Source organism: Phoxinus phoxinus (genome assembly GCF_949152265.1).
Source record: "Phoxinus phoxinus genome assembly, chromosome: 2".
NCBI lineage: Eukaryota > Metazoa > Chordata > Actinopteri > Cypriniformes > Leuciscidae > Phoxinus > Phoxinus phoxinus.
This window is the reverse complement of record NC_136877.1, coordinates 49033733-49056337: the sequence shown is the minus strand read 5'-3', so window position 1 is coordinate 49056337 and position 22605 is coordinate 49033733. Positions and strand designations below refer to the sequence as shown.

Below are 22605 nucleotides of genomic sequence, written 5' to 3'. Positions count from 1 at the left end.
CGAGAAGCGCCGCGTCTTTGACAACTCGAGGTATCGCACACACACCGGACGAGAAGCGCCGCGTCGCGTCTATGTCAACTCGAGGTATCGCACACACACCGGACGCGCACTTTCTCAGTTTATGACCTGCAATATTATGTTTACATTATGGAATTAAGATCATGTTATGAGGCTACTCTACAATTTTAATACGTTGCTTAGTCTGCAGTCTGAAGCACTTTATCTAGAGCGTCCGTTAACTGATTTCTGTAAATGAATGTAAAACATGTAGGCCTATATTGCAGCACAGTGTGAAGTCACGAGACAAATAAATGTATATAAAATGTATTAATTTAAAATAAATTTAATATAAAACTATGTAAATGGTGCTCTGTGGTGCGGCAGGATTCATTTTGAACAAGGTCCTGAGCCGTTGCTGGGCGCCGCGGACAAACGCCGAATAGCGCCGCCTGTGTGTGTGTGTGTGTGTGTACACTCAGAGAATAAAGTGTTAGAATTTTAAAGACGTGGCTCTGCGCGACGCATAGATTAATCTGTTAAACTGTTTGTTTGTTTGTTTGTTTGTTTTGTTGTGAACTTGAATGTCATCTTCTGTGAAGAAGGGGTTACAAAGGAGAAACTATCGCAGGTTATTTTGCTTAAGTTTCCAATTGACTGAAGATATAAGTTATTGTTACATTGTGTTCTTAATAAATGTTTTAAATTTGACATTTGGTCTAAATTTTAATTTGGTCTAAAAATGGCATAGCAACCTGTGCTTAAAAAAATTAATAAAAAAAGTAAAAACCGAGAATCGAATCGAACTGTGACCTTAGAATCGAAAATGTAATCGAATCGAGGATTTGGAGAATCGTGACACCCCTAATTAGTAAAGGCTAGTTGTTAGTTTTTCCTGTGGTTTAATACCATAGACAGTCTTGTCTAAATGTTCTTCAGCCTGTTGATTTTTGTTCATGATATTCAGCTACAATTAAATGTTTAGCAATAAGACTACCGTATTTTCCGGAGTATAAGTCGCACCAGTCAAAAAATGCGTCATGAAGAAGAAGAAAAAACATATAAGTCGCACTGGACTATAAGTCGCATTTATTACGAAATTTATTTAAGACCAAGAACAGAAAGGCGATTGTAACCTCTGCTTTTCGCCAGTCCCTCACAAGTTTCTCACTCACTCCGAACTTTCTCTCTGCTGCTCGAATACCGTTTTCGGCTGCATATTTTACTACCTGCGGTTTGTAATCTGTAGAATAGGATTTTCTTTTTGGGGGCATTTTGTCTCGGTTGTCTTTAAGGTAATGTGTCAGTTAACCGTTTTAAGTTGTTTTCAGTTAATTTTTTCAGGCATAGGCTACAGGCATAGAGCGCCCTCTGGCGGCTGTAGGCGGTAATGCTTTCTCTTGGTTCATGTCAGTCAGTATGATTTAATTTTGATATATAAGTCGCACCTGACTATAAGTCGCCGGACCAGCCAAGCTATGAAAAAAAGTGTGTCTTATAGTCTGGAAAATACGATGAATTTAAATTATATCAGTTTCTTTTTTTTAATCTTTATTTTTTTATAACCTTATTGGAATCTAAATTTCTCAATAAGACTCTCTCTCGACTCGTTAAGCAGAATCGTAATCACTGATATTGAAGCGATGCCCGACTCTAACAGGACTCCTCTGTCTCTGCGCTCAGGTTCTGTCGGCGGCTTCGGCGGCTGGCGTGTCGGTGGCGTTCGGGGCTCCGATTGGAGGAGTTTTGTTCAGTCTGGAGGAGGTGAGTCTCCCTTCCTTTCAGAGGTGTCAAAAGTATTCGCATTATCAACTTATATTTCACATGATCAACTCAAGCTTTTTACTCAAGTAAAAGTACTGGTTTCAAAACTACTTAAAGTATAAAAGTAAAAGTAATGTTTTAAGAAACGACCCCAACACTAGAATAAATTAACCTTTGCACGATATTCAAATTTTTCGAGTTCCACCCGTATAGATTCGGCTTATAGTTGACATGTGTAATCTCTCTCTCTCTCTCTCTTTCCCTCTCTCTCTCTCCCTCTCCCTCTCTCTCTCTCTCTCCCTCTCCCTCTCTCTCTCCCTCTCCCTCTCTCTCTCTCTCTCTCTCTCTCTCTCTCTCTCTCTCTCTCTCTCTCTCTCTCTCTCTCTCTCTCTCTCTCAGGTCAGTTACTACTTCCCGCTGAAGACGCTGTGGCGCTCGTTCTTCGCTGCTCTAGTGGCGGCGTTCGTGCTGCGCTCCATCAACCCGTTCGGGAACAGCCGGCTGGTGCTGTTTTACGTGGAGTACCACACGCCCTGGTACCTGTTCGAGCTGTTCCCCTTCATCCTGCTGGGGGTGTTCGGGGGCCTGTGGGGGGCCTTCTTCATCCGGGCCAACATCGCCTGGTGCCGGCGCCGCAAGTCCACGCGCTTCGGTACACACCCTGCATCACACACCCCGCTTGGGATATTTTAGTTCTTTACTATTGTGCTATCATAAATAATCTGAGAGATTATTAAACATTTTTAGTATTGTGGTATCATTGTTATACTATTACAGTTAATCTTTTAATCTTTCTAAGTTTTTAGTTTAAAAAAATGTATATATATTCTCCTTTTAATTGTAGTTTAGATTTAGCAATTTAGTTTTGTATATTTTTTGTGTTTTTATATACATTTTCAAAGTTTTAGTTATTTTTGTGTTTATTCGTTTTTTAAAATATAGTTTTTGTTAAAGTTTTAGTCGTTTTGTTGTGCTTTGTCATTTTTATTAGTTTTTCTTTTAATATGTTAATCTGATATTTAAAAAAACATAATTTATCAGAAATAGAAAGTTTTTGTAGCATTACTCTACCATTCAAAAGTTTTGGTTCAGTGAGATTTTTATTTTTATTTATTTTTGAAGTGACAAAGAAATTTACACTGTTACAGAACCTTTCTTTATTTCAAATAATTTCTGTTCTTTTATACTTTCTATTCATCAAATAATCCTGGAAAAAATCATCATATACTGATTTCTGAAGGATCATGTGACACTGAAGACTGGAGTAATGATGCTGAAAATTCAGCTTTGATCACAGGAATAAATTACACTTTACAATATATTCACATATAAAACGGTTATTTTAAATTTTTGTTTTTGTATTTTTAGTCAAATAAATGCAGCCTTGGTGAGCAGAAGAGACTTATTTAAAAAAACTTCATAGTTGTAGTTTTTTAGTGACCGCTAACACCCCTGATTAGCGTTTCTTCTGATCTTGGGCTGAAATATGACCTGGACATGTTTTTTAGGCAAGTACCCGGTGTTGGAGGTGATCACGGTGGCGGCCATCACGGCTATCGTGGCGTTCCCGAACCCGTACACGCGGCAGAACACCAGCGAGCTGATCAAGGAGCTGTTCACGGACTGCGGGCCGCTGGAGTCGTCGCAGCTCTGCCAGTACCGCAGTCAGATGAACGGCAGCCAGGCGTACCCGCAGGGGTCAGACGCCACCTCCACCCCGGGCGTTTACTCCGCCATGTGGCAGCTCAGCCTGGCGCTCGTCTTCAAGATCATCATGACCATCTTCACCTTCGGCCTGAAGGTGAGAACACAGCGCTCGTTCCGGTAGCTTAATACCAATTTACTTCAGTTTCATACCAGCAGTTTCAATACCACAGCATTTCAAATTGAAACTTGAATTGAAGTATTTGCACAAATGTACATTCAGGCCGTGTTTCATGGCTCTGGGTTATATTTGTTTTGTTTAAAATTTAATCGTTCTTCAAAAAGAAAGTTAGGAACTTACATATTCAGTCGTTTTTGTAAATGGATTTCTTTATGAAGTGTCCGTTTTATTTGCATTTTGTTTAAGAAAACACACACACAAATCAAATTGACATGTTCTTAATTTTATGGCTATAAAATTAATAAAATCTGTCATTTTGTTTATTTTATTTTTCTTTTTTTCTTTAATGGCCATAACAAAAAAAAAATGTTTTATTTGTGTGTTTAACAGATTATAGATTTATTTTAAATTCATTTTTATATTTTATGGCCATACAATGTATAAATATGTATTTTAACATCACAGATTTTTATTTAAATTTATTTAAATTTTATAGATTTATTTTAAATTCATTTTTTCATTTTATGGCCGTACAATGTATAAATATGTATTTTATTTGTGATTTAACATCACAGATTTTTATTTAAATTTATTTAAATTTTATAGCCATATTATTTAGGAAATAAAAGTGTTTCTCTAATTTTATTTGTTTTTGACAGATGTTATCATTAAAGTCACACCAACTGTAGTGGAACTTTGTTTATCCACTTAAAAAAAAAATATATATGGTATTGCTAATAAAGACTTTACAATAAAAAATAAAATGTAAAATACAAAAGTTTTTCTTTTGTTGGTTTTTTACCCAGGTTACACATTTTTTTTTATACATCACTAATATTTACTAGTCCTTCTATATGGTGAAGACCAGACTCATGAATATTAATTGTGTACACGACATTTGCATATTAGGTTCAACTGATTTGCTACAAAGCAGGATTTCGAATCCTACTAATTGCTCTTGAACGTGATTGGCCGCTTTAAGAAGCCTTCAAAGCGCTGTTAGCATGACCAAATTAATATTCAAGTATTGAGAATTGCTGTTGCTCCATTTACACAACAACTGAGTGCACAAAGTATCAACAGTTATAATTATATCACTCTTTTTCACATTACAGTATTAAAAGAACATAATATTTGCATGTTGCAATAATAAGCACAGAAAAAAAACACAGAAAAAGTGCTTAATTGTCATTATAATAATGTTGCAATGCACAAAATTGGTCCTAAAACACGCTTCACTTACTGTAATATAATTTTGTAATATATTGGCAGTCACGCAGCCGCACACTTAGACCTTATGTGTTGTTCGCCGCTGTGTGTGTGTCCAGGTGCCGTCGGGTCTGTTCATCCCCAGTATGGCCATCGGTGCGATCGCTGGGAGGATCGTCGGCATCGCTGTGGAGCAGTTGGCGTACTATCACCACGACTGGTTCCTGTTTCGAGAGTGGTGTGAAGTGGGCGCCGACTGCATCACTCCGGGACTTTACGCCATGGTGGGCGCTGCGGCCTGTCTCGGTGCGTATGCATGCGCTGACCTCTCTGTGTGGCTTTTGTAGGGTTGGGAATTGAATACTTGAGGTCAGGAATCGGATACTTGTTGTAAAGATAAAAATTTCGATTCCTCTTATCGATTCCTTTGTGGGCATTTCAAAGTAACTATATTTTACATTTGTAAACGACGTTTACATTTTTGAACGATTTATGAGACATGCATCAAGCGCCGGTAGATCAGCACGTTACAATTCAAATGTGCGCATCTACCACAAACGCAAATCAGTTCTGACTGGATCTCCTCCCCAATCGTCCCTCCCTGACATTTCCGTCTAGTTTTTATTTGTTGACGAAAATGTCAATACATTTTCGTCATAGTTGTCTTCATTTAAAACTGTTTTTTTTAGTTATCGTCTCGTTTTAATCTGTAAAAAAAATTTATTTAAAAAAAATTAACATTGATGGGTGGTTGCCCTTCATGCATAATAAACAAACTCCAGTTGACACTGATCCGTCATAAAAAAATTTGGGATCGGATTTGATTTTCTGCATTTTTTGCACATCCGTAGCAAGCATTTTGAGAGGAGTTTTGACAATTCAGAGCCACCGAATGACGAATACGTAAAAACGGACACAAACATTTCGGACTCCGTCAAGGACCTTAAGTGTTTTTTAGCCTGTTGATTTTGTTCAGAATATTCAATTAAATGTTTTGCAACAGGACTAAATGTGAATTATATCAAAGTTTTTTGTTGTTGTTGCCTTATTGGAATCGAAATGATCAATGATAAGAATCGGAATCGAAATCGTTAAAACTCAGTCGATACCCAACCCTAGTGTTTAGCAGTCTGTGTAACCTGTGTGCGCTGTAGGTGGCGTGACCCGTATGACGGTGTCTCTGGTGGTCATCGTGTTCGAACTGACCGGCGGGCTGGAGTACATCGTTCCTCTCATGGCGGCGGTGATGACCAGCAAATGGGTGGGCGATGCGTTCGGCAGAGAGGGGATTTACGAAGCCCACATCCGTCTGAACGGATACCCCTTCCTGGACGCTAAGGAAGAGTTCACACACACCACGCTGGCGAGGGAAGTGATGCGTCCGCGGCGCAGCGACCCGCCGCTGGCAGTGCTGACGCAGGACGACATGACTCTCGCCGAGCTGCAGGCCATCATCTCCGAAACCAATTACAACGGCTTCCCCGTCATCGTCTCCAAAGAGTCGCAGAGGCTGGTGGGCTTCGCTCTGCGCAGGGATATAACCATCGCCATAGGTAACAGGAACACACAGTCACGAGCACTTTCAGCTCTTAAATGTTAGTCTGCTTGATTGCAGTTTCTCTTGTGTTTTTATTTTATTTTATTGAAAATAAGGGCTGCACGATTAATCGCAATGAAACCACATGTGATTTTGGTAAAGGCTGCAAATAATTTTTTTACATTTTTTTTCAATCATGCAGTGGCTGATCGGTAGTAAATGCTTCCTCTGAACACCAGAGGGCGCTCTCTCTCTCACACATAAATGCTTCTCATGTGTGTTGCTTTTTCAAATGCACATTATAAGTGACTCAAACTCACAGTGCTTTCAGAAGGAGCAGCGTTTACACATCAATGTCGAGCTGCGCATACAAAGTTATCGCAATAAGCCAACTCGATTTAAGTGCGATTACATGTAAATTGCGATTAATCATGCTGCCCTAATTAAAAATTATATTAAAGTATATTATAATTTACTGTATAATGCAGAATTTAACGGAATTTGTCAAATTTGTGATGAATAAATAAAAAGCAGCTCAGTGCATTTTAATAAAATAGTGATATAAACTAGTGTCTGTGAATATTAAACCACAGAAAGACTATTTAAATATGGATGTGCTGTGTGTCTCTGTGTGAACAGCGTGGTTTGATTTCCCACACACACACACACTGAAGCACGCAGTGTTTTCAGCCTCTGTCGTCTCATTATATGAGGACACGAATGCATGAACTTCAGCTCCACAGCCGCTCTGAGATTCAGTTCATCAGCATTTTACTGTTTAATATGAGAAAAAACTTCGGTTTAACTAACGATTTAGCTACGTGCAATGTAATAATAATAATAAAACTTATAATAAAAGTAAAAAAAATAAATAAGAAATCATCACAATTTCTCTTCCATGTTTTAATTTTAAGAATAAAGCTGGTTGTGCAGCACTTTGTCTGACAATTTTTTTTTTTTTTTTATTTATTTATATTATTTAAAAGATAAAATAATGTTTATGCCTTCATTTGATAACCAGAAAAATTTGATGTGGGTGTGTATTTCATAGGGTCCATGTTAAACTTTTAATAAATTGTTTTTAAATTGTATAAGTTTCAATTAAATTCAGTAAAACCCATTAAAATGGAGTCCAAAAAAAATGGAATCCTGAAAAAACTGAATTTTGGAAAATAATAAAAAAAAATTCATAGGGCCCCCTTGTATTATAAAATGTAGTTTATTCCTGTGATCAAAGCTGTATTTTCAGCATCATTACTCCAGTCTTCAGAGTCACATGATCTGTATGTTCACGCGGAACAGGACTGTAAAATAAAGTGCTGCCAGATTACTTGAAATATGTTTCTTCTCTTTTCAGAAAACACCCGGCGTAAGCAGGAGGGAATAATGCTGAACTCGCGGATCTATTTTACCCAGCATGCCCCGACCCTTCCCGCAGACAGCCCGCGGCCGCTGAAGCTGCGCAGTATTTTAGACATGAGCCCCTTCACCGTCACCGACCACACGCCGATGGAGATCGTGGTGGACATCTTCCGCAAACTGGGCCTGCGCCAGTGCCTTGTGACGCACAACGGGTGAGTGACCCCGACACACTGAGTCTCTCTCCTCCTGTGCTGTTTCTCAACTAACATATGTCCCATCAGCAGACACACACACACACACACACACACACACACACACATCTTCTGCTGATGGGACTCATGGTGTCATTCATCTAGGAACTCACACACTTTTTACACTCGCGCTGCTGATGCGCTCCTGACGGCATCTAAACGGGCTGGACAATATTGTATATTCAGTGATTTTACTGGTGAAGCACAAATAAGCATCGTTTTTTTAACGTTTTTTTCTTTTTCGTTTAAGTTTATTAACAAGTGTGCTATTAGATTAGATGGACAATCTATAAGTATAAACATATAAACGCAATTAGAGTTCGATGAGAATTTTGGGTAATTGTTCTTTTTTTTATGCTCATCAAGACTAGACTTGCAAATTCAGATTTGCATCACAGGAATAAATTACATTGTAAAATATATTAAAATACCAAAGTTATTTTAAAATGTAATAATATTTGACAATTTTTTATGTTTTTTTTATCAAACAAATGCAGCCTTGGTGAGCAGAAGTCTTCTTCCAAAAACATTTTAAAAATAATTAAGTATTCAACACTTTTGAATAATAATGTATTTTCCATTTAATCAGTTTTAAATCTGCGATTTAGCCATTTATTTATGCCATTATCCAAAATGGCTACTGTGACTTTTTTTCCCTTTTATATGTTTGTGTGTATATATATAATATTAGTGCCGTCATTGATCAATATATATGATTTGATCAATATATATGATTAATCTCAATTATTCGCATCTAGCATAAAAGTTTGTAAATATATGTGTGTGTGTATATATATGTGTGTTTGTGTATGTATATTTGTGTGTTTATATTATATATTTACAAACTTATGTGAGATGCAATTAATCGATTTGACAGCACTTTTATATATTGCTATCAAATACTAAGATATATATTCAGATATGTATTGAATATTGTCAAATATTTGCTTTAATGCATACAACAACAAAAAAATCGTCAGAAAAGTTTGTTACGGTCCTGACAAACAAGTAAGGTAAAGGTATAAACATGATCATATTTTGCGTGTTGTTTATACCCGTGTGAACCGTGAGTTTCTCCTCACTGCCGCTAGAGGGAGTTTTAAGCTGAAAGTGACTCGAATAAAGCAGTTTCTCCACAGAGATCCTGCAAATGCTCAGGAAGCGCAAACAGTGTCCCACCAACAACCAAATAACAGCTAAACAAATCGCAGAGGAAAAGATCTGTCAGCAAGATGCAAAACCACACCATTCAAATGCTTTTGCAGACAAAAATGCATCTGATAATAATAATAATAATAATAATTTAACTTGCTTTAATGCAAAATACAACTTTCCAACTTTGCATTAAAGCAATATAACTTATTCAACACACAGCCTGAAACTAGCCATACGGCTGCATGGTTTCATTTAACACTCTTATAAGTAATAAGCAATACTTGATTAGTAATTAATAATCGATACTCAAATACTGAATTGTATGTAAACATGTTTTTTAATCAGCTTTTTTATTATATTCTCTCCATTCTCCACTCCGTTGTTGAAATATTTACATGTAAACATAGGCTATAATAACTCTATTAATAACAGATTTATTCAAACATAATGAAGACGACGGGTTTAGTAAAGTTTGTTCAGCAGAAAGATGCACTGACTGAGTCGAAGGCCTTATTCTGAGTTACAGATAACGGTACCGTCTCCAGGGAAAATTAATAACCCGACTGCAGAAACGATTGAGTCATTTTTGCTCCTGTACGGTAAAGTCAATAAAGTTGCTCTCTTGATCTTTATTTCACACACATGGTGGCGGCTAATATTTGTCATTTACATTACATTCAGTTCATTTGTTTAATTGCTTTGTTTAATTGCAGATTATTTTGATGATCCCAGTAATTTTTCTGTTGATATTGCTTCTGTTGTCTTGTTACTCTTCTGTTGTTTTTATTTGTTTGTACTTGAGTTGTCGGTGTGATTTTTGTTGCTAAGTGATGGTCGTCACGGTGTGTGTTGCAGGATTGTATTGGGCATCATCACAAAGAAGAATATTTTAGAGCATCTGGAAGAGCTCAAGCAGCACGTGGAGCCCTTGGTGATTAGCCCCGCCCACTTCACCTGTTAGACTCCGCCTCTTAGGAGGGACGCATGAAACTTGAGTGAAAAGAAAGACAGTTCTGAGTGGTTGCCCTAAAATAAGTCGTAATTTCAGCTAGTTATAGATTAATACAACTTTATCTGTTGCTTTATCAAGTTACTTGGCTAAATGTTTGATCATGTCTATTCACTTTCACTGATGTCTGCCAGAGTTTTTATACCACCTAACTCTGAAATCAATTGAAATTAAATACTTGAACAGCAATCCTCTCAGGGTGGTCGAACTGTCCTACATGCGGGGTCCAAAATTAACTACATTGAGTTGCTCGCTGGTGACACTTAGACTTAAAAAGAAAAAACGTTGGCTTATCGAAGTCAAAATAAAGATTGTGTTTATGTGGAATAGGATAATCAACCATTTTTTTTTTACAATGGGACTTGATTTTTCCCCATAAATACTTGGTGTTATGTAACAGAATGGAGATTACAGAATTAAAGATTACCAAGACCCTTTGCACCCATTAATTTGTGACCAGTAACTTTATCTGTATTAACAAAGTTCAATAGGGTCACCATTCATTTCATGTTAATGTCATTGTTTTTAAATGACGTTGAATTAAGTAAAGTTAATATATGACCTCATTTACATTACATGTTCAAGTGACCCAATTCAGATTTTTTTATTTATTAATCTCTGGCTCGGATATAACCTACGAACGTGTAAGCAGGAAAACATCTCATGGATTCTGATATTCTCAGATCGGTCTCAGGCCTCATTCATATGCGAGATTAAATGTGATCTGAATCGGATACGTGCGTTTGCGTCTGCCATGTAAGCGGGCAGATCGGATATTCCCCTGGTGAGGATTGACATCAACTCAGGAGGACACCAACCGTGATCACATGACTCTTTTTCAATGGCACAATGGAGGATAAAGACTCGACCTAATGTTTTGCTCCACCTAAAGGAGCACGCTGACTTTTCGGGACTTTATCTTATTCACCGTATCCCCCAGAGTTAGATAAGTCCATACATGCCCTTCTCATCTCTGTGCGTGCCGTAACTCTGTCTGACGCACACACCGCTAGCCTAGCTTAGCACAAAGACTGGCAGTAAATGGCTCCAGCTAGCATACTGCCCCCAATAAGTGACAAAATATCGCCAACATTTTCCTATTTACATGAAAAGGGCATGTATTGCCTTATCTAACTCTGGGGGATATGGTGGATTAGCTAAAGTCCTGAAAAGTCGGCGTGTTCCTTTAAAGATGGTGCGGAAAGCAAAAGCTTGTATTATTTCGTTCGCATCCATTGTAAATCATGCCGTTTTTACTTCCTTTTCGGCCTTTTCCGGGTCAGTATGTCTATACCTTGGGTTGTTTCGCCAAGTTTATAGTGTAAATGCAGATATCAGATATGGGTCACTTTTAAAAGATGTACCGTATTTCCCGGACTATAAGTCGCGTCAGTCAAAAAATGCGTCAAGAAGAGGAAAAAAACATATATATAAGTCGCACTGGACTATAAGTCACATTTGTTACGAAATGTATTTCACAAAATCCAAGACCAAGAACAGACATTTAATCTGGAAAGGCAAGTTATTCAGCGACACAGCAGCACACAGAACAACAGGCTGAAGGTGTCCGGCATGTTAGCGTAACACATTAACAGTTATTCAGATACACAATAGCGTAAAGAAGATATACCTGGGAGGCTAAATTAACATTAGCCAGCGAGTCCAACAAGTTACCGGTAAGCAAGTTCACCAAGCTCCCGATCTCACTCCTCAACACTGAATCCATTGAGTTCTTCCTCTGTGTCGCTTCTGAACAACTCCGCTAACTAGAGCATCTCTCGCGGCTGTAGACGGTAATGTTTCCTCTTGGTTCATCTCAGTCAGTATGAATTAATTTTGATATATAAGTCGCACCTGACTATAAGTCGCAGGACCAGTCAAACAATGAAAAAAAAACGTATAGTCCGGAAAATACGGTAAGCTGGTAAAAAAAAAACGGATCTAGTTCACAAATCGAAATTGGGCATCGAGACCTGCAGTGTAAATGCGGCCTGAGACACATTACATTTTGGACCCTGCTTCCAGGACGTTCCTCCTCTGCAGACATCACGTCTCCTGTAAGACTTGCTTTCACTCAGATTGTTGCTCCTGTCCTCGGCCATCCCAGCAGGCAAGAGTAGTCTGTCACATTAGCCGTGGTGTCTTAGAAACGCACCTTTCCCCTTTTCAGTTCTGCATTGTGCACGTGTACTCACTAAGCACATCTAATACACATGCCGTGATGTCCTTCATCTAAATTTGATTTCTGTTTGTTTTCCTTTTTTGCTTATTGCTAAATTCCTCCCGGGGGTTGCCTGGTCTGCGTCCGCTGGGCTACAGATCGATGACATCTGACCCCTCGCGCAGCTCCGCCCCGACACGATTGGCGAGTAACTGTCGTGTGCAGCGGACTATTTTCTCACTCACCAGCATCTCTTCATCTTTGTAGACACAGTAGCTGTTACTGGGATGCTGTGTTATTACCATGTGACTCTTAGCAGTTCCTGTAGTGTGTAGTCAGCAGTACCTGTCCCCTAAACCCGAAAGTCCTCACCCGTCTCAAGTCACACCCTGTCCTGATTTTCACTTTCTTCCTGTCCGCAGACATTTCACAAGCATTTCACAAAGGTTTGACAATCGTTTCACGAGCGTTTTATGCCTCTGGTTTGGATGGATTCTCGCATTTCCGGCTCTCGTCAAAATTGTCACACCTTTTTATCTGTGATACAATCTGTCATCAAGCTTAATTCCCTTTTTTCCAAAGCAAAATCAAGAGCGTATTTAAAGTAAAATGTGTTGAACGGACACATTTCGAAAGTTAATCAAGAGAAAGTAGTGTTTGCGTGCAGATACCGTATCCATCTGGAGAGAAAAAAGCAGTGTTGGAGGTAAAGCGTTACTAATAACACGTCACACAATCACAATGTGTGACTAGCAGCCGGGTACTTCTGAAAGTATCGAGTTACTTTTTTAAATTCAAGTTATTTTTATGCACTTTTACACTAATAAACATACAAAAGCAGTGGAAAAGTAACAATGTGGTGTAGTTTATCTGGGTTTTTTAGTACTAATGTTTATTACATTTTATAATGTTTTACTACATTTAGTCATTTGTTTTAATATTTTGAGTAATGTAACACCTAATGTAATGTCCCTTTGTCTGTTGAACGCCTATATTTCATAAGTTTATCAAGAGAAATTAATGTTATTCATTTAGAGAAACCGTATTGCAGGGAAAGCGTTACATAATCACATTGTTTTAGAAGTAACTGGCTGTCAGTTACGCAAAGTATCGTTACTTTTTTAAATTTACTTTATAATGTCCAAATTATTTGTACACATTTACAGCACTTAAATTACAAAAGCAGTATAAAGGTAACAATGTAGTGTAAATATTTGTTCTGAATACTTCTTAGTAATGTTTACATTTTGTAATGTTTTTAATACTTTGAGTAACGTGACATCTACTGTAATGCCACTGTCTGATTTCTCTTTTGAGATCTAGGCGTTTAACAGTGTTTGTTTACGGGCACATTATTAATTTAGAGAAACAGTTGCAGGTAAAGTGTTACAAAAAACATGTTACATAATCACATTGTTTTAGAAGTAACAGGCTGTTAATTACACCAAATATTGCGTTACTTTTTAAAATTTACACTATAATGTCCAAGCTACTTTTAAACGCTTTTACATAAATCATTCCTGTACATAAGTACAGACAAAATAATGAATTGCTTTTTTAATAAAGTAATACTTTAGTAGGAGTATTGTAACGCAGTTACATTGAACACGACACGTTGTCTTTGCTGCAAATGAGTGATCTAACACTGCAAAACTGACTTTATTTGCTGATATTATTATGAATAACACAAACCTAGAAAAGTCACATTGCAATGGTGCTTTTCAAGTGACGTTCCCCAACACTGTGAACTAATAAAGTGCACAATATCTGTGCATCCTTTTAAATATGCTCTTGATTTTGTGTTGGAAAATGAACTTCACTTTCTTGTTCGCCAAGGCCAGAGTGTGTGGATGAGATGGAGGCGTTCACTCACTCGGTTTCACTTCTTCTGTTTCGCAACACTTGCTTCTCACTGTGTAGGTGCTGTCGGCTCATAGAGATAACGTAGCGTAACACGGCATAATCTTCCACACTCTCTGCCCTTCCTCTAACCAGAGACTGTCAGCTGTCTGTTGCCAAGAGTCGTCGTCACAAATTAGAGCAAAGATTTGATTCTGGGTCAGAACGCCAGTTCAAGCCGTCTTGTGCACAAATCTCATTGGGCTCTTCCTGTAAAACTTGGCAACAGAACAAGATGTCAGTTCTCTCCGCACTTGTCAAAAATGCACATGGTAAATTGCTCTACCTCTTTCTCTCTCTCTTTATAGGCGCCTCCTTGGTGTTATTACAAAAAAAGATATCCTCCGTCACATGGCCCAGATGGCAAACCAAGATCCCGAGTCCATAATGTTCAACTAGCATCCTCCTCTTCCCGAAACGAGGAAGATGAGAGCGAAGAGGAGGTCCGTTTACTGGACAACTCATCTCTCTGACCACACGCCCCTAAACCGCCCCTGTAAACACTGCGCCAGATGGGACCCAAACCTGGTCACATGCTCTGGTTACTTGCACAAGACTCCAGGAGGACACTTTCGAGGAAGCTGCTTGGAAAAAAACTCGAGTTTTGGGAAAAGCTCAAGTCTCGGAGGAACTTTCTTTAAACGCTAACACTAACTCTCACACGCGCATGCTAAAAAAAACATCCACCCGTGGTCAAGACACCTTAACTTCCGCCTTCGGGTCCCGCTTATTTGACCTCCAGCCTGAGAAAACGTGTCCTAGTGAGGTGAACGGTCAAGATGAACCGCTCGAAATGCGAGGAGGGACCTTCACCGCCGTGACCCCTCACCAAAACACCCCAAAATGGACTCTACAGCATTGTTTACTTGTAGTGTGTGTATGTGTGTGTGTGTGTGTGTGTGTGTGTGAGAGAGCGAGAGAGATTCGGGAAAGAGATCGTGTTCGAACGCACCACTACATTCCAGTCGGGATCTGACGCTGTGAAGCCGAAGAGATGTTCGTGTGGATACGTCGCCAATGCAAGTGGTTTTTATGAGTGTTCAATATTGCGAGATGATCAAAAAATGCAAACGTAGGTTTTGCGCTACCTAGCGAACGGACGTTGGAGGAGAACACGAGTCGTCTTCATCCATCGTCTTCATCCTCGACACTGCGACGGCCAGTCTAAAGTGCAACGGGACTGCAGGTAATGAGCCAGCCGAGGTCTTCGAGTGCCCACGCTTATGAAGGTCTGTGCTTTTGGTTCCTGGGAATGAAAAACAAATACTTTTCTTTTACAGCTGCTATCCTGGCTACTATATTTAAATGTATTTCGCAACTAACTCTTAATAGTTTGAAAATAAAAGAAAATGTAACTTGACCAACTGTTTTTTAAGTTTGCAAACAAGCATTAATGTTCAAATTGGTAAATGTTGGCTCCAGTGCAGTTAAAAAATCACTATTCTCTGTATGTTCATTATTGTGATTATAATGGTCTCTACTGCTGTTCATCCTTTCATAACTAATCAAATGTCTGAAGGCCCTGAAATTAAACGATAACATACAAATTATATATATATATATATATGCTCAGAAAGAAATCGTCGTATTTCTATGGAAACTTGTTTCTGCCACTGAATTAAAAATGTAAAAATGTAATTCTGAGTTTTTAATCTCACAATTCTGCCTTTTTTTTCTCGCAATTGCAAGTTTACATCTTGCAAATCCGCCCTTTTTTCTTGTAATTCTGACTTTTTTCTCACACTTGCGAGTTATAAAGTCCCATTCCCGAGAGGAAAACACTTTTTTCTCAGAATTGCGAGTTTATAGATATTAGTAATTGCAATTACCTTTTTTTTTTTCTGTGGCGAAAACAAGCCTCCATATATTTCATCCCAAAATGAAAACGTGAAAAAAAAAATGCATTTTGCATAAAAACAATGAACCTGTTTTGAGATTATTTTGCATTTTGACCAATTTTCATGACAGTAAAGCATATTTTACCCACAAAGTCTCTTCACTGTAGTGCAAGAAAATCTTGTTCTTATTACTGAAAGTAAAATAACCATCGATCGGATCAATGATCTGCGCATAAATTGTGTACATAAATTAACTGTCTCTAATGTGCCAGATTGTCAATGTCAAAATGCATATGACATAAGTGGTCCAAAAAGCAGGCTTCATTATGCTAAATATTATTTATTTTATTATTATTGAGAATATAAAACAACATGTAAATACATGCTACTTCTAAACCAACTGGAATGTTTTTGGAGATGCCAAACCCTTGGGATTCGGGCACGACTGCACAGTTTCTTACTGGCACTGGTGAAGCGATGATGGTGAGATGTGACTGTTAGGAATCGAGCTCTAGCTCATGTGTGATCACTGCTGTTGGCTCCTCCAGTTTGTGTTTCAGGAAATACATGGCACAGTTTTGCGCAAATTTTGACTCTCGTGGTAATAACCATTGCTGTGCCCCGTGCTCTCTGTCTAACTGCATACTCTAACCTACCAGTTGCACTACATCATCTGTTGTCCTGAAATTACATTTTGAAATTGCATATTAGCATGTCATTTTTCCAAAACAAGGCCGAAGTGTTGTCTTGTTACAGATTTGGTGAAGTTATGTCCTCTTGCTTTCTTCCCATGGTGACCCTTCCCCTCTGATTGATGTGTTAGGTGTGGGCGGGGCCTCTGTGTTCTCATTAACCCTTGATGTTCCTCTGTTTATCAATGAAGAAAACAAATTGTTATATATTGATCTCATTTTTTTAATTTATACTAGTGCTAGAGTTGTACAATATGGAGAATTTTACGTATGATTGATGATTTGATTGTACATTAAAAGACAAATATGTAAAGATTAAATTGTTTTAAATGAAGTGTGGATCCTGTGTTTGCACTGCATTGCTTTCTCAGACCGCGTATGGCGATGACGGACATCGAGGTCTCATGTCTCCTTGAATCAAAGTTGAACGCATGTATTCCAGTCAGGGAGTATGAGATCCATCAGCTTCAACGTTCATTAAATGAGATGTCACAAGAAGTTAATTTTGCTTTTGTAATGTTTTACGTTACATATTTGACTAAAGACTTTGCTCAGATGCAGATGTGTAGTGTTTCAGAAACATGTTTTGAAAAGTTCAGTTTGGTGATGATGACTGTGGCAACGAAAATGTAATGTTTAATTTAATAACTAAAACTATTTATACCACAGTCTGTCTGAATACTCGATTCTGATTGGCTGGAATGTGTGCAATAAACCGTTCAGTGCACAGGAAGTTCCAAGTCAGTCGAATCACCGTGATATTAATGCGCTTCACTCTCACAGAAACATTAAGGGACACAAAAACTTATTAACGCTCCCCCGTGACTTTTAATAAAAAAATAGCTTCGCTGCTGTATATCTACATTATATTTCTCAGCAACGAGGGGGTTACAGCACCATTTTGAAACTCACAGCATGAACCGAAGCAGGTACGCTCATCTCTCTCTCTCTCTCTCTCTCTCTCTCTCTCTCTCTCTCTCTCTCTCTCTCTCTCTCTCTCTCTCTCTCTCTCTCTCTCTCTCTCTCTCTCATTATATATATAATTCAAATATTCCGTCATAATTCATCAAATAAATGTAATATTACGCACTACTTTATCTCTGCGGGCAGAATGCTAGATCTAACAAGCTTGACGGAAAATAACCGTTAATTTTACCCTTCCGGTCCAATATTGCGCTGCTAACATCAATAACAGCTTAAAGTTGTCAATGCTGGAAAATTACCATGGTATAAACGGGATAATCAATGGCTATTTGTGCATTAAACGATTTTAATGCACTTTGCGGAGGCAACGTACCCTTTCTCTTAAAAATTGTTCTTCCAACTACACCCATATGAGTAATTAATTAGCCTACTAGTAGTAAACATAGTAGTAGTATATTAATATAAAAAGCATCAGCATGCCTATATTATAGAGTTATGTAAACATTAGTACTGGTTAAAATGTGTTGTCATGCACGTTTGGGGCAACTGTATGGTCTCTAACCTCTATGGTCATGAAAGTGGGAACACAAAAGCCAAACTTTGCACATATTGAATTGTAATCTATAGTAAAGTTCTCATAATCCATGTATAAGTGGTGAATTTGCACAGCGCCGAGAGGTTGTACGCAGTGCGCACTGGGAACACATGTATGGTTTCTCCTGTGGTTGCACAGGTCATTAGCAGCAGCGCCAGACTTTCCTGCCCGAGGACACAGTGACTCGGTTCACACGCACACACATTCAAACTGTAGCTACAATGCGAGAGAACGGCGTAAAGGTTCGCAAGGGGACACACACTGTGTGATGAGACACAAAAACATCACGTTTTTAACTGGTTTCTCTTCTATTTGAGTACTGTTTACTTTTAAGACCAGCAGCTCGTTTTAATTCTCATTACAGAATGGATGTTATGGAAATATCAGATTCTCATCTTGGATATGAATGAACAAATACTTTTATCAGTTTGACTACTTTGTCAAATTGAATAGTAAACGTTCACCTTGTAATGTATTGCATTCATAAGCCGTATAAAGTGTTTGATGTAGGCTATGCTTGCTTGCATGTGATGTCTGTTTTCCAGGAAATGCAAATTTAAAATTTTTCATAAAGCAGAGGTGGTGTGAAAGCAATTTTTTTTTAACTCCGTTTGTGAATTAGGTTGCAATTCATGAAATGAAAGTAAAGTCATAATTTATAATAATCAGCTTTCATTTGAATGATTGTCCTCTCCGATGTTTGTTTTAAATGCATCTGTGGTAATCAACTGTGTGTGTGTGTGTGTGTGTGTGTGTGTGTGTGTGTGTGTGTGTGTAATGTGTATAGAGTTGACTAAGCCTGTGTCATTCTCCACATTGTGTACAAAGGGACTTTTCCTGTGTGTATTTGTGTTCCCAGAGGAAACCTCTTTCACTCGTTGGGTTTTCAGAAGAGCTTTCAGCCTCTTTTCATCTGCAAATGTTTTGCTCTCTGAACATGTAAATGGTCGATCGCAGTGTTTTTGCAGGTGGAACTGCAGATGGAAATGTTACCACATGCAAACATGCTGTCTTTCTCAACTATGATTTGTTTAACCCTTCAAGGTTAAAGGGTTAAAATCAGTTTCAAAGTTAAAAACAAATCCTGTCCTAATTAAAAGAAAACAAGGTGTTTTTAGCTATTTTTTGTAGGCCTGCCATTTTTGACTGGGAACACTAAGTGTGACTTTGTGCCATTGTATACAAAATAAAAGCATTAAAAAAACCAACCTATAACACTTGTGGTGTTCCAGGTCAAAAATGACGGCCTGCAAACAAAAAATTGCTTATAAATCCCTCGCTATTAGCCTGGTTAACACCAGACGCTTCTCAGTCGTAACTGAGAGTGGGTCTGGGCAAGGTTCACATTCACAGCCCATTTCCAAAGGAAAATGAACAAATACAACAACGGACGTCGCTCAAATGCCTCTGGGCGCAATAGAGAGCATAAGTCCCGCCCCTCCGCTTCCGGCTCATGGGACCTTATTTCGGAAAAAATATGCATGGTACTCAATGGGAAAAACTTATCTTTTTATTCCGTCCGAACTGTGGCCTGGATTACACATATGATGTTTGTCAATTTAAAAGATAATTATGAAAGTCAAGAAAGTCGCAGTTTGTCATAAAACAGAAGAGTAACGTTTAGTTTTATGTGGAAATCGCATCAATGAACTTCATCTCTCATCTCGAACTATACGTCACCGTTGCTCGTGTGTGTGCAGTCTGGCATCACGGCGTTACGTTACGATTATAACGTAAGATTATAGAAAATATGACAGACGTTAGCTTCAGTAAAGTTAGCTTCAGTAACGTTAGCTTCAGTAAAGTTAGCTTCAGTAACGTTAGCTTCAGTAAAGTTAGCTTCAGTAGAGTTAGCTTCAGTAAAGTTAGCTTCAGTAAAGTTAGCTTCAGGTAAGTTAGCTTCAGTAACGTTAGCTTCAGTAAAGTTAGCTTCAGTAAAGTTAGCTTCAGTAAAGTTAGCTTCAGTAAAGTTAGCTTCAGTAAAGTTAGCTTCAGTAACGTTAGCTTCAGTAAAGTTAGCTTCATTCATTGGTTGAAAAGGTATGACGTCACATGTGCGCCTTTTGGGTTTGAAGTCTTTGTAATTACTTATATTCACAGTCTTATACCTCAACGGTTTTACATCAAACTGCGACTTTCTTGACTTTAAAATGTATCTATTAAATTGACAAACATCATGTGTAATTCAGGGCACAATTCAAACGGGATCAAAATATTTGTTGTCTCTCGCCATTGACTACCATACAATATTTTTCCGAAATAAGGTCCCATGGTGGCCCACCGGAAGAGGAGGGACTTAGGCTCTTGATTGGATAAGACCTAAAACCAATCAGCGCGATCGTCATCATGTAAAGCCCGCCTCAACGCTTGTGATTGGTGCTTCGATTTGGAAAAATTGGAAATGGCCTTGAATGGGCTCTTGGCCAGACGCCCCCCACACACACACACACACTTCTAGCACTTATTAGGAGCCAGGCCTCAGACCAAAACTCTACCCGTATACTGAAAAGTATGGTTTCTCTCCCGTATGCATGTGTTCATTGCGCCCAAGGCTTTCAGCTATTCAAAACTTTGCCACACTGAGATCCTTTATAGGGGACCAATTATGCAAAATTCACTTTTACTTATGTGTCCACAGTGTAAACAACCTGCTTTATACTGGTAAAATCCACCCACTCCTTTTTTATATATATATAATCCGCATATATAATCAGAAGCAGTGTCTGAAAATATGCTGTTCCAGATTTCCCCAAATTTGATTATAGCATGGAAAGTCCCGCCCATGACTGGTGACGATTATATATTTGCTATAGGACCCACTGATATCATGTCTGCATCACATTAACATTACAAATCTTCTGTTATTGGATGTACCATTGAACATAAGAGTCTCCATACACTTCTGGCATCTGACCCACTGAATTTCATTTATGAAGGAGTCATGTGCCGAAGAAAGAAGGTAAAGTCTTATGTTTGTGCGAATCATTTTACGCTGGACCTCAGAAATGAGGGTCAGTTCAACGCTGGATTTGCACAAAAGTTGATTCTGAAAGGTGAGCCGATACCAAGCGGCAACCTTCTGGTCTCTCTCTTGAATAAAACACAGAAGAGACTTAAACTGCAGTTCATGGACTGGCCACTAGAGACCGGCTGCAAAAGAGACTCAATCCCACAGAACCCCATATTAAAATGGCCAACTTTACAGCAGGAAAAAATTGTTTACAGCCTGGTACATAAAGTGGTTTTGGTCTATATAGCTAATTTTGCCCTTCGTGACGACTGTGAGGGGGTGAATTATTTTTTTATAACTCATCTGTTAAAATTTTATTAAGCTTAAAGTTCTGCATAAATAAGGGCGTGGCCACTTGAGTGTTAGCGTCACCTCACCTCAGCTAATCGCCCCTTTGCCTATTTTTGGTTATCCGAGAGTGACGGCCAAGATGGCGACGGCTGGCTCCGCCCACTTTGGGCTTCAAAAATGCTCTTCAGAAACCTACGGGTGACGTCACAGACACTACGTCCATATTTTAAGTCCAACATCATACTACACTTCCCACATGAGCACCTGTACAACAATACAATTTATAGATGATCGTGCTAATCGATAAGTTGAATAAAGTTAACAACTACATAAATTCAACTTGCGGTTCAGAAATGTCCTGTTGCGTTCTTAAAGCAACTTCTTCCTCTCTCCTCTCTAATGTCTCTCCATCAGTGTCCAACTCCGGTTCAAACATATATGACACACTCCCTGCATGGCTTCTTGAGATTCTCCAGTTGTGTTGTTGCCGGAGTTTCTGAAGCACGAGCTGTAAAGGCGCCGCCCTCTTCTGGAAACGGCGCGAAGAGCAGCTTTGAGCTGAAACTTCAGACAGGGACACCAGAGACTTGGATTACAGCTTGTAAAACAGGGCAGTTAAAGGTAGGGTAGGTCAGAATTGTCTAAAAAAAACTTTTATTCAAATTTGTTTAAACTGTCTTTATATACCAATACATAATTAAAATGCAAGTACTCTGAAATAGAGAGTATAAAAAACTGAGTGACTCTAGTGTATTTAATCTTCAATAAACAGCTCATTAATTCCATTCACTCCCACCTAAAAACGGGTGCGCGACTGCGGGCACGTGGGCAGAGCCAGTAATAGCGGCGGTAGTCATGGCGACGGAGAGTGACAGTCGCGCAAGCCAATCACTTGTTTCGTCCCGGTAGGAATTAATGAGCTGTGTTTTTTGAAGATTAAATACACTATAGTCACTCAATTTTTATACTCTCTTTTTCAAAGTACTTACATTTTAATTATGTATTGGTATATAAAGACAGTTTAAGCCAATTTGAAAAAAAGTTCTTTAGACAATTCTTACCTACACAACCTTTAACTCCTGATCT

General features: G+C 38.6%; 1 protein-coding gene across 12 annotated transcripts in view; it reads left to right on the top strand.

The window, feature by feature from the left end:
* The window catches only part of clcn3 (chloride channel 3), a 65017-nt gene extending 47984 nt beyond the window's left edge, over nt 1-17033 (top strand). For 5 of the 12 annotated variants that reach the window (XM_079605357.1, XM_079605361.1, XM_079605362.1 and 2 more), the window contains 8 exons: nt 1681-1761; nt 2161-2413; nt 3270-3562; nt 4915-5101; nt 5950-6348; nt 7690-7906; nt 9956-10031; nt 14478-17033. In XM_079605357.1, coding sequence (XP_079461483.1) covers nt 1681-1761; nt 2161-2413; nt 3270-3562; nt 4915-5101; nt 5950-6348; nt 7690-7906; nt 9956-10031; nt 14478-14642 — 1671 coding nt within the window. In that variant the 3' untranslated portion in view covers nt 14643-17033. Of the gene's footprint in view, nt 1-1680; nt 1762-2160; nt 2414-3269; nt 3563-4914; nt 5102-5949; nt 6349-7689; nt 7907-9955; nt 10032-12428; nt 12475-14477 lie in introns of all 12 variants that reach the window. The other 7 variants (XM_079605364.1, XM_079605365.1, XM_079605366.1 and 4 more) reach the window with 2 other exon arrangements.
* Nucleotides 17034-22605: the final 5572 nt, after the last annotated feature.